We start from the raw sequence: 18,073 nt of genomic DNA, 5'->3' as shown, positions 1-18,073 counted from the left end.
AAAGTGTGGAGGAGAGTGAGAAACAGAGAAAGTGAGAGCAGGCAACAGGTGCTTGTGGGTATTCCTGCGGAAGTGCTAATTCGATAAGGCTGTGGCCACTTTATCGACCAGGCAGTGCGGTATGGCTCTTAGGCTAGAGATTGTGCTAGAATGAGATTGTGAAAACTCCAGGAGCAGGCTGTATTGAGAATGAGGGAGTGAGAAAGGGAGAGTGAGTTGGAGAGAAAATGGAGAGCGCGGAGAGAGAGAGAGAGGGCTGGAGAGAGACCGGGAGAGTGAGAGATTGGAAAAGAGGAAGAGAGAGGGGATAGAGAGTGTGAGAGAAGCAGAGGGGAGAGGAAGAGAGGTAGAGAAGCTTATACTTAGAGAGAGAGATAGGTAGGCGAAAAGAAGACAGAGATAGGGGGAGAGAAAGCGAGAGAAGGGAATGGAAGGGAAGGGGGAGATATGAGGGGGGTGTTTGAGGATTCATCTCTCTCCCCTAATTCCCAGTGGGTTCCCAAGACACACTTAAAAGCTGTGAAGTGTGCTGTTCTGCCTGTATTCTCCCAGTAATTGGAGGGGTGTTAAAGGAAAGGTGGAGCTGGAGTTGAGATGGAGGGAGGTGTGTATCACCCTTGACAACCTCAGGAACGTGCTACCTCTCTCACACATGTTCTTTGTCTGTCTGTCTGTCTGTCTGTCTGTCTGTCTGTCTGTCTGTCTGTCTGTCTGTCTGTCTGTCTGTCTGTCTGTCTGTCTGTCTGTCTGTCTGTCTGTCTGTCTGTCTGTCTGTCTGTCTATCTGTCTGTCTGTCTGTCTGTCTGTCTGTCTGTCTGTCTGTCTGTCTGTCTGTCTGTCTGTCTGTCTGTCTGTCTGTCTGTCTGTCTGTCTGTCTGTCTGTCTGTCTGTCTGTCTGTCTGTCTGTCTGTCTGTCTGTCTGTCTGTCTGTCTGTCTGTCTGTCTGTCTGTCTGTCTGGTTGTTTGGTCTGTCTGGTTTGGTCTGTATGTCTCTGTCTCTCTGTCTGGTTTGGTTTGGTTTGGTCTGGTCTGGTCTGTCTGTCTGTCTGTCTGTCTGTCTGTCTGTCTGTCTGTCTGTCTGTCTGTCTGTCTGTCTGTCTGTCTGTCTGTCTGTCTGTCTGTCTGTCTGTCTGTCTGTTTGTTTGTTTGTTTGTTTGGTTGTTTGGTCTGTATGTCTCTGTCTCTCTGTCTGGTTTGGTCTGTATGTCTGGTTTGGTCTGTATGTCTCTGTCTGGTTTGGTCTGTATGTCTCTGTCTCTCTGTCTGGTTTGGTCTGTATGTCTCTGTCTCTCTGTCTGGTTTGGTCTGTATGTCTCTGTCTCTCTGTCTGGTTTGGTCTGTATGTCTCTGTCACTCTGTCTGGTTTGGTCTGTATGTCTCTGTCTCTCTGTCTGGTTTGGTCTGTATGTCTCTGTCGCTCTGTCTGGTTTGGTCTGTATGTCTCTGTCGCTCTGTCTGGTTTGGTCTCTATGTCTCTGTCTCTCTGTCTGGTTTGTTCTGTATGTCTCTGTCTCTCTGTCTGGTTTGGTCTGTATGTCTGGTTTGGTCTGTATGTCTCTGTCTGGTTTGGTCTGTATGTCTCTGTCTCTCTGTCTGGTTTGGTCTGTATGTCTCTTGTCTCTCTGTCTGGTTTGGTCTGTATGTCTCTGTCTCTCTGTCTGGTTTGGTCTGTATGTCTCTGTCTCTCTGTCTGGTTTGGTCTGTATGTCTCTGTCTCTCTGTCTGGTTTGGTCTGTATGTCTCTGTCACTCTGTCTGGTTTGGTCTGTATGTCTCTTGTCTCTCTGTCTGGTTTGGTCTGTATGTCTCTGTCTCTCTGTCTGGTTTGGTCTGTATGTCTCTGTCTCTCTGTCTGGTTTGGTCTATATGTCTCTTGTCTCTCTGTCTGGTTTGGTCTGTATGTCTCTGTCTCTCTGTCTGGTTTGGTCTGTATGTCTCTGTCTCTCTGTCTGGTTTGGTCTGTATGTCTCTGTCTCTCTGTCTGGTTTGGTCTGTATGTCTCTTGTCTCTTAGTCTGGTTTGGTCTGTATGTATCTGTCTCTCTGTCTGGTTTGGTCTGTATGTCTCTTGTCTCTTAGTCTGGTTTGGTCTGTATGTCTCTCTCTCTCTCTCTGTCTGGTTTGGTCTATATGTCTCTGTCTCGCTCTCCCTCCCACCCTCGCTTTCATCCGTCTCCCTCCGCTCTCTCGCTCTCTTTTTCAATCCCTCTCTCTTTCTCTGTCCGTCTCAAGGATGTACTACCTCAGGTTAGCATCTCAGACTTTAAGCAATGCCTCAGGCATTTAATCATCGATGGGCTTTCCTTTCTGAGCAGGCAGGCCAGCGGGCAGCCTGCTCACTCACAGATGTGTCAGGGCCTGCTGATTCACTCTCAAGGGTCCTCACAGCCTCACGGTCCGCAGAGCCCGAGAGCAGCACTGTTTGTAGTATGTGCCGTCTGGCATATATTTTTATGTAACTGTGTGTGTATATACAGTTTTGCCCATCAGGGACTGTGGTAAAGCAGAGTCAGCGGTAGTCTGTTGAAATAAAAGACATAAAGAGCCAAGGGCTTTTTCTATTTTCTTCAACTCAAAGTGACATATTTAATGAATGAACCTACATGCATAAAATATGTACATATTGTATGTAGACCATACATACCTCTGTGCCCAAGTGGCAAGTGTTGTAGACGAACGTGGGGATAGTGGTATGTTTGCCACAGTCCCCTGATTGTACGTAATGTTCCACTCCACTGTACATTACTGCTCATCATTATACAATCCAGTACAGAGCTGGCTGCTGCGCTGGTACCATGGACAGCTCCTCTCTTCTTTTCTGCTACACCCCATCCTGATCAGAGTTTTTTTATTTTTCCCCCGCTAGGGATTACAGACCAGCCCTCTGGAGTAGAAAACTCAATCTCCTCTCCACCCCTCCCCCAGCCACAATCCACCCTGGGCTGGATTAATGAGGCTCCTGGCTCTCCAAATCACACACCACACAGCCGCTGATTACGCCACCATGAACACTGCTGTGTGTGCGTGTGGGTTTATGTATTCGAGATGAATCCCTGTGTGTGTTGTCTGGTATACTGTATGTCGGTTTGTCTTCATCTGTTTTATGTGCGCCACCGGTGAGTCATTGTGACGCTCCTGTCCATTGCATTACATCTCAATACAGGAAAAAAGGACATATACAAATAGACTGTCCTGGTTACGTGATCAGATCTATTAAAGGTATTATGCAATCGACTGCAGTCGGTGAGACTGAGAGGATGCGTGCAGGGAGTTTTCCTCTCCTTTAATGGTTATTCTAAAATGGCTTCCCACCGCGCACCTGCCGCTTGACGCACAGCAGGTCTGTACCAGCCCCCCCCCCACCACTCCTTTGACAAGATTAAACAGACCCCTGGGCCTCCCAATGGATTTTCCTCCCCGTCTTCCTCCTCCCATCCCTGGCTGAGCACGAGCTGGCGAGTCCCAGGCTTCAGCGGGCCTGCTGCTTGCTTTACCAAAACCAACATATGGAGGAGGGAGAGTCTTATCCAGCTGGGATGCTCTGCAGTCTGGCTGGCTGGAAGTCTCATATTTTCCATTTCACTCAATGTTTCCTGTCTCTGCCTCTTTCCCTCGTTATTGCTCTCTCTCTCTCTCTCTCTCTCTCTCTCTCTCTCTCTCTCTCTCTCTCTCTCTCTCTCTCTCTCTCTCTCTCTCTCTTCCTCTCCAAACCAGCGATGTTCTTCCTACATCAGTCTAGTTCTAAGCCTGTTGAGTCCTCAGCTCTACACCAGCTTCGGTAGTAGGTCATCAGTAACCACAGACCACAGCTTTAGACAGTGCTCTGGGTCTGTGCTCAATGGAGCTTCATACAAATGCTGGATCCCGAAAAATAGAGCATAGAATATAAGAGTAATATGCAGCTTTTCTGTAGGAGAGCGTTTATCGTTTATCGTATGTAACCTTTCCACCTGTGTGATTTCAGCTAAGAAAGCTGCAGATGGGTCGGTCATCCCTAACGGCTACTGTGACTTCTGCCTGGGCGGCTCCAAGAAGACCGGCTGTCCCGAGGACCTCATCTCCTGTGCCGACTGTGGACGCTCAGGTGCGGACAGACAGACACTCCTATGGACTCCAGTTTTAGTTGGTTTTAAATGTGACATTATTACACAGCCGTTATTATGTTTTAGAGTTATGGAAATAAGCATAACATGATGATGATGATGATAAGGAGCAACATGAAGTGTGTGTGTGTGTGTGTGTGTGTTGTTCTCTGTGTCCCCAGGCCACCCGTCCTGCCTGCAGTTTACAGTCAACATGACGGCAGCCGTACGGACCTACCGCTGGCAGTGTATCGAGTGCAAGTCCTGCAGCTTGTGTGGCACCTCTGAGAATGACGTGAGCGCCACACGCGCACACACACACACACACACACACGCCCCTTCACACTCCCAAAACATCTATACTGAACAAAAATATAAATGCAACATGCAACAATTTCCAAGACTTAACTGAGTTACAGTTTGTATAAGGAAATCAGTCAATTGAAATAAATTCATTAGGCCCTAATCTATGGATTTCATATGACTGGGAATAAATATATGCATCTGTTGGTCACAGATACCATGAAAAAAGGGAGGGGCGTGGATCAGAAAATCACCATTTGTCTCATGCAGCGTGACACATCTCCTTCGCATAGAGTTGATCAGGCTGTTGATTGTGGTCTGTGGAATGTTGTCCCACTCCTCTTCAATGGCTGTGTGAAGTTGCTGGATGTTGGTGGAACTGGAACACGCTGTTGTACACAACGCTCCAGAGCATCCCAAACATGCTTGTTGGGTGACAAGTCTGGTGAGTATGCAGGCCATGAATGAACTGGGACATTTTCCAGGAATTGTGTACAGATCCTTGCGACATGGTGCCGTGCATTATCATGCCTAAACATGAGGTGATGGCGGCGGATGAGTGGCACGATAATGGGCCTCAGGATCTTGTCACGGTAACCCTGTGCATTCAAATTGCCATCGATAAAATGCAATTCTGTTTGTAGCTTATGCCTGCCCATACCATAACCCCACCGCCGCCATGGGGCACTCTGTTCACAACATTGACATCAGCAAACCGCTCACCAACACGACGCCATACACGTGGTCCGCGGATGTGAGGCCGGCTGGATGTACTGCCCAAAAGAACGACGTTGGAGGCGGCTTATGGTAGAAATGAAAATGTTAGTCTCCGACAACAGCTCTGGTCAACATTCCTACATTCAACATGCCAACTGCTGTGGCATTGTGTTGGGACAAAACGGCACATTTTAGAGCGGCTTTTTTTATTGTCCCCGGCACAAGGTGCACCTGTGTAGTGATCATGCTGTTTAATCAGCTTCTTGATATGTCACACCTGTCAGGTGGATGGATTATCTTGGCAAAGGAGAAATGCTCACTGACAGGGATGTAAACCAATTGGTGCACAACATTTTAAAGAAATAAGCTTGTTGTGCATATGGAACATTTCTGGAATCTTTTATTTCAGCTCGTGAAACATGGGACCGGCACTTTATATTTTTGTTTAGTGTATATCCCAACCTCCATTTACCCCAACACACGCTCGCCTGGACTCTCCTCCTCCACTAGGAGTAACACCCAATGGCACTTGTTTTTACAACAGGGAATTCAATATTGGGGACAGATCAAACGGGTAAAGGGAAGGTTACTACCACACTGAAAACAAATGGGCGCAAACACGCAGCATATCTGGGCCTGTGTGGTAGGTGTAGTGTGTTAATCTGGTTAAACATTACAGATACATATTTGCTCCTATATTTGATTGATAATGACATAACGTTATTTGTGTTTGTGTGTTCCCTTGTTCCAGGATCAGTTACTATTCTGTGATGACTGTGACAGAGGCTACCATATGTATTGCCTGAGCCCCCCTATGGCGGAGCCCCCAGAGGGTAGGTACACTACAGGATATGTGGAGGATATAGGCAGTAGTCCTATAGAATACTGTATAGGATACCTAGGCCGGCATATTGTCGGTAATTGATGACCATGCAATGACTGGGTTCATGATGTCACTTATACAGTTGGTGAATTATAAGGGGAAAGTGCATGTGCTGAATGCGTGTGTCATCAGCATGTCCACTTGACATGGCTAAGAGATTGCAAATCTCCCACGCTGTTTGACCACAGTACGTGGGGTTGCACTCGCAACAGTCAGCCAGTGTTCAATTTCCAGTGTTCATTTATCCTGCTAGGATTAACCCATGGGCTTTTCAGTAACCAGTGAACTTGTGAACTGTTGATCTTCCAGGGAGCTGGAGTTGCCATCTGTGTCTGCGGCAGCTTAAAGAGAAGGCCTCGGCCTACATCACCCTGACCTAATCTACCACGCTACACCGCCCATCCGCACCCCCCCCCCCCCCCACACCCACCCACCCCAAACATGGCAAACGGACCTACTACAATGTGAGAAGAATCCCCCAAGCCCCTGCAGTTTTTCCTCCTCTATGAAACGACAACAGACGTCCGTCCATCTCTCCTGTCGTCAGGTCTCCCAGCCCCAGCTGTTTTAACGTCAATGGAAGCACCTACTTCCCAGGGTGCACCATGCTCCATCCAGGTCTCCCCCCTGTCTGTCCCTGCTGAGTCCCAGCCACCTGCCGCTGGAGTCCCCTCCACCTCTGGCCCAGGATGAACCACCTTTTACCCCAGCAGCATCAGGGAGAACATCTGATTATCAATAGTCTAACTGGCCCTTCATCTTCTGTCTCCGAAGAGCCGTTTATCAACAACCCACAAGGGCACTTTCTCTCCTGTGAAGGGTCCTTAGAGGAGCCGTAATGAGCATCAGATGCCACTGTGGCCCTATACTCCCATAGCTCGGCTGTGGCCCTGGCAGTGGAGTACACACGGAGAGGGAGAGGCAGGCCGTAGTGACGCCTAGACTCCTCGTTAGGTTTAAAGCAGCTGCAGCCCCGCCCCCTTCCTCCCATATGGCGCCTCCACTCAAAGCCTTTGACGGTGAAGTACTCTGGGATTGATACCATCGCCCGGAGCTATTGTGGCTTGATGACATTTGCAGAGGAGAGGGAGTGGAGAGGTTGTCACTCTGCCATCAGCCACTTAGATCAAATTGTGTGTCCAAAAAAATAATGAATTAGAGCAAATGTTTTCCCCAACTATGAACTTCTTGTTACCTTCATTTCCTTAAAAAAAAACTGAAAAAGCCAACATGAGACTGCTATGACTTTGGTGGAGCTTGGTGTATTTTGGCTGTGTGTGTAGCAAGAATGTAGGTATGTTTTAAGTGTGGACAATGCAAATTTTAATGTCTGGCCTTGTCAAAAATACAGGGCCCAAATTTCTTTTCTTTTTTAAACTTTATTTGCATGGTGTTAACATTATAGTTTTTAAAAATATTTTAAAGATAAAATGTATTTAAGAAAGCACACTTAATTCGCAATAATGTGTTTGTTGACCCATTTGGGTAAAGTTGAGTGTGTGTGTGTGTCCATTTGTATTTGTATGTATGTGTGTGTGTGTGTGTGTGTGTGTGTGTGTGTGTGTGTGTGTGTGTGTGTGTGTGTGTGTGTGTGTGTGTGTGTGTGTGTGTGTGTGTGTGTGTGTGTGTGTGTGTGTGTGTGTGTGTGTGTGTGTGTGTGTGTGTGTGTGTGTGTGTGCGTGTGTGAGTGAGGGTAAATGTGCCCTCCTAAAACTGTGTGGAAGTGAGAGCCAACCGTAGCCAACCAGGTGCTAGGCAGGACCTATGGCAGGGTCGGGGAGCAGGAAGGGGAGGGGCTTCTGATTCCTAGAAACACCACCATGACTTACTGTATTATGTTTTCTGTTGGACCAAACGAATTCAAGCCAGCTTGCGCAGATTCTTTCTTCCGAGCCCTTGTTTTTTCTCGAAGGATAACTCATTTTTGTGAAAAGTCATCAAAACTAGTAGAATGAGTGCTTTACTATCTGCAAGACTGCTTTGCGTGCTAGGACCTTGTAATATAATGTGCTTTCAAAGAGTAATCTAAAAGCAGAGGACTTCTACTAACTGGGACGCCAGCATGTGTTTGTGAGCTTGCACTGAGACAAGTCTTTTTTTCAACCCAAAGTCCCCTCCCCCAGTGGCCTATCTGACTGGACTATTGCATCACGCTGCAACTTTGATTGGTCCAATGATTCCTCTTCCTAGAGCTTTAAGTTGGGAGGCATTTAGCTGTAAATAGATTGTCACTCTCTCCATCTATCAAAAAGACTAATTGCAATTTCATAATTCACCGTCTCTCAGTGCACATCGAAATATGAACTCAAAAATACAATTTCTGTCTATTTTAAAGCACTTAAAAGTGGTTATCATATTTGCCTCCATATTTGTAATGTCTCTACTCCTCAAATGTATGTGTTTATATTCTACTATGGTATGATCCAACACACACAGCCATGTGGGGGAAAAGGTCACTACCTGCGCTACCCAAAATGTATGTGTTTCTATTCTACTATGGTATGATCCAACACACACAGCCATGTTGGGGAAAAGGTCACTACCTGCGCTACCCAAAATGGATGTACCATCATTTTAGCCATGTGATACCAGAAATTATCTTGATTTCATATTTTGATATTTACTTTATTCCCTTTTCTCTCGAATAACTAGGGATGTTTTTACCTCTTCTCTCTCAGAATTGTTCTCTTGTTTGTTTTTGTTGGTGTTTTTGTACTTCAAACATTTTGCACAGTGTGTTTGTTTGGCATGTGTGTGTACGTGTGTGTGTCTATGTGTGTGACAGAGAGAGAGGGGGGGGGGGGGAGACACACAGGCAGACTTAAAGGCGCTGTCTGGCAGTGGTTCTGTTCCAAATTACACCCTTTCCTCTTTGTAGTGCACTATTTTGAACAGTGGCCATAGGGCTCTGGTAGAAAAATAGTGCACCACATAGGGAATAGGGTCCCATTTGGGGTGCACATATTGTCTCTTTAATCTAATAATGAGGTCATAGAAAAACAAAAACAGTCAGTCGACGGTTATTATTTTTCAAACTTCCTCTCCATGACACAAGCTGCATGCCGATACATCCAAGACTACAGTTAACACTAGTGTACTGTGTTAGAATGGGTACTGCTGCGGCCTCAGTCCTTGCTACTGTAGTTGGCCCTGAGTGACAATAGCCTGATCCCAGATCTGTTTGTGCTGTCGCATGACAATGACCCTTAGAGTTGGTAAGACAGCACACAGATCTAGGTTCGGCCAGAGTGACAGAATGTCATTCTACTGACTGTAGTGTCAGTAGAATGTGTCATGATAGATTGTCTTTTGAGGAGTCTGTCCATTTAAAGGACAATGTGAAAACCTTCACAACATTACGGTTTCATCCTTTTATTTAAGTTTCCCACCAATATCCAATCAGAGTTGTGTTCAGAGCCGGTACTGAGGTAATAGCCAGGGGATGACGTGATTCTGTGTGGGTGAGGTGAACTGATCTCACTGATAATAAGCCTTTACTTCTGAATTTATTCCTGGCATTTAAGAGGATGTGGTGGAGTCAAACTACTTTGATTGTACTCTCTGAGAGGATGCAGTTGCAGAAAGAGGGGTGACTCTAGCTCAGATATGACCTTTGACCCCCCCCCCCTTCCCCCAGAGACTGAGCTGAAAGATAGGGGGTCACCCAGTGATCTATCCTGTTCCGTCTCAGCATCCTTCACTCCCTCCCCATCTTTAGACTGGGGGTGGGATTAGAAAGGAAAGATTATTGGCCAGTCTTCAAACGAAGCAGGATTTTGGCCCTCTTGTAAATTATCGTGCTGTGATCTTGCTTGCACTTTTTATTACCAAAATAAGACATTCCTGTGTGAGTGTTGTGCACATTTTCCTTTCTTGTAACTGTCTGTTGGAAAAAAAGAAACACTGGATAAAATGAATTTGTTAGTATTTACCCTGATGGAGATCAAATCTTCCTGGACACGTGGGTTGTTTTTTCCTTCTCTACCTGGGAACGCTTTGAAATATTGACTGCAACTGCATAGCTGTCATTCATTCACTGTAAATTCATCTGTCTTTATCGAGGCACCCAATTTTTCCACATTTTTCTCTCCTGACTTCTTTTTTCATTTACAAACCATCATAAATAAAAGTTGTAACCCCTGAAAACGTCTGCTGTGGTGTGTGTTTGTGTGGAGTCTCTGAACACCCACCAATCCAGCAATGTTTGTGTATTTCTGAGGAAAATGCGAGAAGCTGTAAATTCATCCCATTATGTGTTAAGTGTCATAAATATGTTATTTACAATAGATGGTTTGGATCTTAGATCCATAAACCCACATGTGCACTTTTCTCCCCAAAATATAATGATCTACCAAAGTATGATTGCATTACTTGAACCTCTTACAGCTTGAAAGTAAACAGGTTCTCTTTGAGCTACAATGTTTGTATGTGATATATTGGAGAATAGGCATCTATCATAGTGTAAGTCCTGGAGACCTGGCAAGTGAAACAAATCCTGAATTCCATTCTTCACCTTCCAGAAGCCAAATAAATGTAAAAAAACACACAAGAAAAAGAGGGCCACCAGAATCTTCACTAGTGCACACTCTTTTCCTTGGGAGAAATGTGTAGATAAAAATACATATATTCTTGGATACTGATTCTTCCCTCCGTTCCTTGGCAAAATTCCCACTTCCACCTTATCCCAAATTCTGTAAATCCCTCCAACCATCCAACAGACTACCACTAGCCTATTCCCCTCTCTTCCTACCCACGTTATTCTGACCCCTTGTCTCCCTCTTCCATCTCTAAGGATGTCTGTGAAGCTTTTCTGTGTGTGTGTGTGTTTATAGTACTGTATGCATGTTTTGTGTTTGTGTGTATCTGTATGTGAAAGGGGGTGGGGGGGGGGTTGAGACTCCCAGCCAATTACCACATCTACCAGACAGGCTCAGACTGCCTCTGTGCCATCCAATCAGAGAAGAGCTGCGCATAGCTGGGCCCAGGGTGGTTGCCATGGTAACTCTGGGGCTGTTTGCATGGTGGATGATGGAACAGTGATGGATTACAGTAATGGAGGGAGGGAGGGAGGGAGGGAGGGAGGGAGGGAGGGAGGGAGGGAGGGAGGGAGGGAGGGAGGGAGGGAGGGAGGGAGGGAGGGAGGGAGGGAGGGAGGGAGGGAGGGAGGGAGGGAGGGAGGGAGGGAGGGAGGGAGGGCTCATACATAAATATATTGGAAATGTATGAATACATCTTAAATTAATTGACGTTAGGAAAGAAGAGGGAAATGAAGGGGGTGCAATTGGGTATTGGGGGTGCCTAAAATGTAGGCTACCTATTTTATTCTGTCTGTCTGGTCTAAGGCTGATAAGGCTTAAAGAATAGTCTGGAATGCCGTCTCACCTTTTGTCTCCTCAAGTCATTGGGACATTAGGAACTTAGACAGTGCTCTGAATGATTTACTCAGTCCAGCTATGGCCCACTGTAGGTTCAGCAGTAACCTAGCAGACAGGTAGATATATGGTAATTTGTGGAAAGGGCTCAAGATTTGGAACCCTCAAGCAGCTCAGTTGGTAGAGCATTGGTAGAGCATGGCGCTTGCAGCCCCAGGGTTGTGGGTTTGATTCCCATGGGGGAGCAGTATGAAAAAAGTATTAAAATGTATGCAGTCACTACTGTAAGTTTCTCTGGATAAGAGCATCTGCTAAATTACTCAAATGTAAAAAACTAAGCACAGTTACGGTAGAGTCAGTGGCCAGTACTGTCCTACACACACATTTTACTCTACAGTACACATAACAATGGCTTGCAACTTACTAGGATAGCAGTACTTCTGAACAAAACATTGGTGCCCACACAGACAACTACTAAAGTAATAACCTGTCTGATCCATAAGCATTATTTATCCATAATCCTTGTGATTAGTGACAACAGGCAATTAAAAAGGAATGGGACAATCAATTGAGTGACCAGGATCAATGTCAATGTAGGCACGTGGGCCTGTGAGTCACGAAAAGCCTATTCACATCCAGAAAGGCAGTCTTGACAAATTAACAACTGGGTCGTTAGAAACAGTTGTCATTATTAAGCTTTAATCGTGTTCACTTGTCACTCATGCTTTATAGCGGCAAATGAATGCCTGGCAAACATCAGCCCGTGTGTCCCGTGCACTTGCTTTCCTGGAAAACCGAATCCACGAGACAATAAATCTACACTCTTGAGATGTAGCACATTTAAATTCTACAACAATGCCCGGGGGATAAACATGTGGGTAGAAATTGGTATGGGTACTGCCTGCATTCTGGAATGTTGTACCATGATGACCATGGGACATATAGCCAGGCCTCCCCGTTACACCCCCAAACATCTGATACAAACCTGACATCTAGTGGCAGACTTTAAGAGCAGCACCAACGCCCATTACAATGTACTGTAGTACTGTGTCTGTGTGAATGGAGCCACCAGACACAATATATGACAGCCAGTTACCGCTTTGAATGTAACACGGTGTGAATGATTTACATGAAAGATGTTGAGACGGCACGGCCACAGCAAAGTACTTACTATACATGAGAAATCTAAGACTGTACCGTATACCGTAAATCTGAATTAACAAGTTTATAGTCAAATGATTTAAGTGTCTTCATACGGTTGTGGGAAAACCATGCCTGGTTAACTCCCTGGTTTTGATCTCTCTAATCTAATCTGCACTATTTTCCCCTCGTGCCTCTTACGGTTAGTGGACGAGCGCATGTGCCAAGTGGGTGGGACCAGACCAGGAATCTAGCCAGGTTGACCCTTACCTGGGAAACCAACATGTGAGACTAGTGTTACACAACCAAGACTTAGCCATCGACTTTGACTACTTCATCAAAGCTCTACCATAAGATTGAGACCTAAAGGAGAAATGTGTCATTTAGAGGTTTGACCGGTACTGTACGTTGCAATCAATTTCTGATGTTCATTTCTCAGTTAAATAGTCAATTAATGGTACCCAAACTATCTGCACGGACTGTCTTGCACTGACCCTACACACTCAATATACCACCATATGCACATATAAAACCCTGACACATTCTCATACACACACACACACACACACACACACACACACACACACACACACACACACACACACACACACACACACACACACACACACACACACACACACACACACACACACACACTTTTGCACAAATTTTCTGCTGCTAGCTTGCGCTTCATTTTATTCTTATTATTATCTATCCCAAATGCCTAGTCACTTAACCCTGCCTTCATGTACTTATTTATATCAAATACCTCTGTCCTCTGCACATTGATCTGGTACTTCCTGTATAAAGCTCCGTTCTTGTGTATTTGATTTTATTCCTTGTGTTAGTTAAAAAAATATATTATTATTTTTAAATTCTGCATTGTTGGGAAAGGTTCGTAAGCAAGCATTTCAGTGTAGTCAACACCAGTTGTATTCGGCGCATGTCATGAATACAATTAGATTTGTTGCTATAGGAATGGATTGTTATTGTTCCTAGGGCAGACTGCTTGTGTTAAGACAGCTGCTTCCTGTATAGGAGGCATGACACCACACGGACATCATACTGATGACTAACATGAACACACACTGTACTGTATACGCCTTCCAATCACAAAACAGTATACACAAATCTCAGTGCCCAAACGCTGAGTACTGGGCTTCCTATTGAAGATCGGACGATCATTATATCAAACCAACTATATCCCCTGTATCTCACTCTGGAGAGACAGATGACCTGACAGAGCAAGTCAAGTTCTCCACGCATCAACATTCTCCTCACCACCAATGAAATACAGCGAAAATACAGCATTACAGAAGTTGCAGATAAACAGAGTACACACAGCAAACGCATAACAGCTGGTCAATGTCACATACACCCCACCTGAGAGAACCATGTACATTTTAATCTATCCAGTCCCATGTAACCTTCAAGTGTCAAGCGAGCAGAGATAGAGGAAATGAGAGTGTAACAAGTGAAAAAGCAGGTTAAAAGGGGCAGTGCTGGTTAAACGGGCTACACAGGTTCAACCATTGGGCTCTGCTTCAGAGGCACAGCTTGGTGCTGGACAGGTGAGTGGACAGACACAGCTAGTCGTGACCAGAGAACACGAGGAGAAAGCAATCAGCTAGGAAGTAGGAACGCCCCATCCAATAATGTCGGTCCCGGTAGCCCTGTGTGTTCTCCTGGCTGGAACCCTGTCCCTCGTTGAGGGGGACGTGCTGGCCAACTTCGAAGACATCCCGGAGTGTGTTGAGTATTTCTACCAGGGGAAGGTACCGGGCTGGGGGGCTGCCACCCCCGGCGCTGCCCGCCTGTGCCAGCGCTTCTACAACAGGTACCACTTTGCCACGCTGTACGACACCAACCACCGCATTGCTGTGTATTCAGCCTACCGCTTCCAGCCCAGCAACGGAGGAGGCAGGGAGAAGCGCTGGTTTGTGGAGCCACAGGTGGGTCATGAGAACAGGGCAGATGTGTCTGTGGCTAGAAACAGGCCTGCCATAGGACGGTCTCAACAACTCACATCCATAACTCCTATGTTGGTGACCCAAATTCAAAAACGGCAGATTGTTGCCAAAATAAATTGGGGAACATTTTTTATTAGATGCCTAAAAAGTTGAGAAAGATCAATGATATTTTAGGTTTTGAATTGATCTGAAGCTTGGGGTTGTAACAGCAGTTTACTTTCCCTCCCAGCTCGTGAACCTTACGTGGGGGGCAGAGATGAAGGATGGGTACTGGCTGGGGAAAGATCACCCTGGGGTTTACCTGGGCGAGAGACAGGCACTCAATGAGGACTACACCCACTCTGGCTTCGACCGCGGCCATCTCAACCCCAATGGACACCATGCAGGTAGTCTCCTCCACAATACCGGCTCTGCTTTGAATAGATTTCATGCAACAACATTTCAATACCAATGTTGTTAGGTTTCTTAGAATTGTTTCTTAGTTCAGTGTGGACTACTGTGATGGTCGACTATTGAGCTGAAAGTTAAGTACAAGGTAAACCCAAGTTTTTATACACAACCCAGCAAACACACAACGTTGCCTCAAAGTTGACTCCAAGTGGGCCTCAACATGCCATTGCTAATCTGTAACACGAATTAATCTCATGACAAATGATTAAACCGACAGTATTTCCCTCCTCTTTCTCGCTCCTTCTTAATCTCACACGGTCACCCCCTTCCTTTCCTCCCCAAGTCCCCAGTCGTAACGCCACCTTCACCCTGACCAACGTGGTGCCCCAGAACCCCAAGCTCAACCAGAACGCCTGGGTCCGCCACGAGTCCCAGCTCACCGACCTGTTCAAGGCCCAGTGCGCCCAGGCCTACGTGCTGGTGGGCGCCATCCCCTCCATAGACAACTGGATTGTCAAGGACAACGTCCGACGCGTCAACATCCCCGAGTACATCTGGAACGCCTACTGCTGTGTGGACAACAACGGTGAGCCTGTCCGTAGCGGTGGCGCCACCGCCCTCAACACCGAGCAGAACCGAGTGGACCAGCGCTCGCTGCTGGAGCTGAACGGTTTCCTGCAGCAGTACTCCAACGCGCCAGTAGGGGAGTTGTTTCACAACAACTGCCAGGCAGTGCCCGAGAAGTAGTTTCTCCCACTCATGGGTTTCTAATCCTTATTTGACAGTGGCAATGTGAGCTAAAACTTCAGTTCACACATAAGTTTCAGTCTTTCAGCCAAGTCAAGTGCTTCCTACTGTGAAAATGACATCATGAACTACAGTGGATAAATAAAGAACTATGTTTGGAGAGATACATCTTTTATTATTCTTTATCTGTGCTTTCTTGGAATAAGCAAGAATAATATAATGTATATAACAAGAGGTAGATTTCTTTAGCTTTGTATACAGTATCAAAAACACATGAGACTTCAGAAGCATCTTACAGTAGCATTTCTACACCAGGCCAGCAAACTCATAGTCACCACTCCTTTACCTTAACCCATCACCAAACGGTACCTACCCTTCACCAGCAATCCCTGACCTGTGACCCCCAATATAAGGGGGTGACCTCCTCTATTGTTCAGTCATACTGGGCCATAGGGTGGTCGCTCCACACTGGCATGTTAGAGAGCTTTTCCTCTGTAACGGGCTCAATGGGCCAGCCCCAGGCCTTGAAGAAGGGAGCCAGGTTCCTATTGACCGCCAGGGAGAAGGTCTCAGCATACAGGTTCATCTTTCCCTGGTTGTCATTGGGCACGTTCTGCATGGTGTGGTAGGCAGCAAACACCTTCTTGAAGGCGTCCCAGCCAAACTGGTCCTGGAGCTGGTGGGAAGGAGGACGACAAAGAGAAACTGTTTACACAAACTCAACCCGAGATAAAGTAACTTTTTTAAGCATCTATATTTTCCTATCGGTCGTTCACAAGCACTAACTGTAGGATTTGTACACAACATACTCTGCAACATGGGGTACTACACAGTACACATCACTAGAATCTCCTGTCACCTGCATGTAGGTCTCCAGTGCCACCCACATGTCCCAGCTGGCCAGATTCCTGCCCCCTTTAGCGTACCCCTCGGCACGGCTCTGTCGGTTGGCCAGCGCCATGTTGGGGTGGGCCTGATCCCGTTTCACCCCCAACACCTCCTCGTGCACGTACACGGACCACAGGTTACACGTGCACTCAGTGGTGTGTGAAGGGAACTCCCAGACTCCTCTCTGCTGGTTGTGTCCCAGCTCGTGGATTGCCCCCCACAGGCCCGAGCTGCGGGCTGCCACAGGGTTCATCAGGTCTGGGGCGGAGCAGGAATGTATCATGATAGGGTAGCCTGCATGCATGAAGCCTGTGGGTGAGGGGGGGGGGGGGAAGAGGGTCGGCTCAATGTCTGGATACTTTCAGGGCAGAGGTTGTGCAGTCCACTCCAATACACTCTTTAAAAAATGGTTCCAAAAGGGTTCTAAGGCTGTACCAATAGGAAGAACACCTTAGGGTTCTATATTGAAGCAAAAATGGTTCTACCTGGAACCAAAAGGGTTCTCCTATGAAGACAGCCGAAGAACCCTTTTTGGTTCAAGATAGAAGCTCTTTTTCTAAGAGTGTAGGTCACTCTTGCTCCCCTAGAAACGGTAAAGGGACTGTCCTACCTGACTCATAATACATTTTTTAAATATTTGGGTCAATGTCTTTTCAGATAATCTCTCTTTTTCCTGTTCATATCCAGTAATTACACAATCCCTGGTCCCCTAGCATAGTCAATTCCAGTCAAGACAGTTTTGTCCACGCTAAGAAATAAAAGGGACAGACGCTGACCATAGGAGATCTGGACGTCGGCCACGAAGCGCTCCTTGCGGGGGAACTTGGCGGGGACGGAGGCCAGGTCAGCTACCCCCCTCATGATGTCATCCCAGAGAGCTGCCACCAGGTCAGGCCGATCCAGACCTCGGACCACGTCAGAGTGGACGGTCAGGATGATGTTCTCAAACTCCATCTCTGCCCAGGGGGAAGGGGCGGTCCGCAGAACTGCCCAGTCTGCAAGCGTGGTCACCCCTAGAGACAGGAGAGAGGCAAGGGTTGGAGGAAAATCCTGGATCATTTCACTGAATTTATTACTTTCACGAGGTGTTGTGACTAGGCTGTGTACCTCTTTATAATCAATCATGAAATTCATTGGCCTAGCATAGGTGAGCAACATACATTAAATGGCCTTCAAGATGACTATTACCAGACAAACATTTGGTACAGTGTGATTTCCTACCACAATGATGAGTAGCACATTGAAAATCAATTCTCATAACAGCGGGGAGTTCAGTTTTAGTAACACAGCTGCAATTACACAGTATGTGAGAGCATCGCTGTTCTAAGCATAGTGTATCTCTGTATTCTACAGATGTTTCACGCAGAACAACGGCTCTGTCATTTCCTCTTTAATCTGTGGCAGCCGTCATCAACGTACATTCAAAATGGCAACAGAGAGCAGGAAGCAACTCAATTATGAATTAGGAATACATGAATAGCAGATCAGAATACATGAATACAACTCTGGGATTGTTTTTTTTTTAAAGAGGTGAAAATATATATTTTGCCTGGATGAAGTCAAAGGGGGCCCAGACAGACATT

The 18,073-nt window shown here is 46.4% G+C and overlaps 3 protein-coding genes across 3 annotated transcripts in view; 2 read left to right on the top strand and 1 right to left on the bottom strand.

Moving 5' to 3' along the window:
• Positions 1-10,186, top strand: part of LOC124005746 (zinc finger protein neuro-d4-like) — a 52,766-nt gene extending 42,580 nt beyond the window's left edge. The window contains exons 9-12 of the mRNA XM_046315258.1: positions 3,963-4,082; positions 4,263-4,375; positions 5,852-5,933; positions 6,293-10,186. Coding sequence (XP_046171214.1) covers positions 3,963-4,082; positions 4,263-4,375; positions 5,852-5,933; positions 6,293-6,363 — 386 coding nt within the window. The 3' untranslated portion in view covers positions 6,364-10,186. The remainder of the gene's footprint in view (positions 1-3,962; positions 4,083-4,262; positions 4,376-5,851; positions 5,934-6,292) is intronic.
• A 3,735-nt stretch (positions 10,187-13,921) lies between these two features.
• LOC124005621 (endonuclease domain-containing 1 protein-like) lies at positions 13,922-15,768 on the top strand. Its single transcript, XM_046315039.1, has 3 exons — positions 13,922-14,447; positions 14,695-14,851; positions 15,199-15,768. Exons 1-3 carry the CDS (start codon positions 14,151-14,153, stop codon positions 15,600-15,602), a joined length of 858 nt encoding a protein of 285 aa, XP_046170995.1. The 5' UTR covers positions 13,922-14,150; the 3' UTR covers positions 15,603-15,768.
• Positions 15,385-17,503, bottom strand: LOC124005620 (TRPM8 channel-associated factor homolog; the record flags this gene model as incomplete). The annotated part of the gene is given in 3 exon segments (XM_046315037.1): positions 15,385-16,278; positions 16,462-16,799; positions 17,267-17,503. Coding segments are annotated over 3 exon segments (818 nt in total), but the record flags the coding sequence as incomplete, so codon positions are not given.
• Positions 17,504-18,073: the final 570 nt, after the last annotated feature.

This window comes from Oncorhynchus gorbuscha, linkage group LG19 (genome assembly GCF_021184085.1).
Source record: "Oncorhynchus gorbuscha isolate QuinsamMale2020 ecotype Even-year linkage group LG19, OgorEven_v1.0, whole genome shotgun sequence".
Taxonomy (NCBI): Eukaryota; Metazoa; Chordata; class Actinopteri; order Salmoniformes; family Salmonidae; genus Oncorhynchus; species Oncorhynchus gorbuscha.
This window is presented reverse-complemented; position numbering and strand designations above follow the sequence as displayed.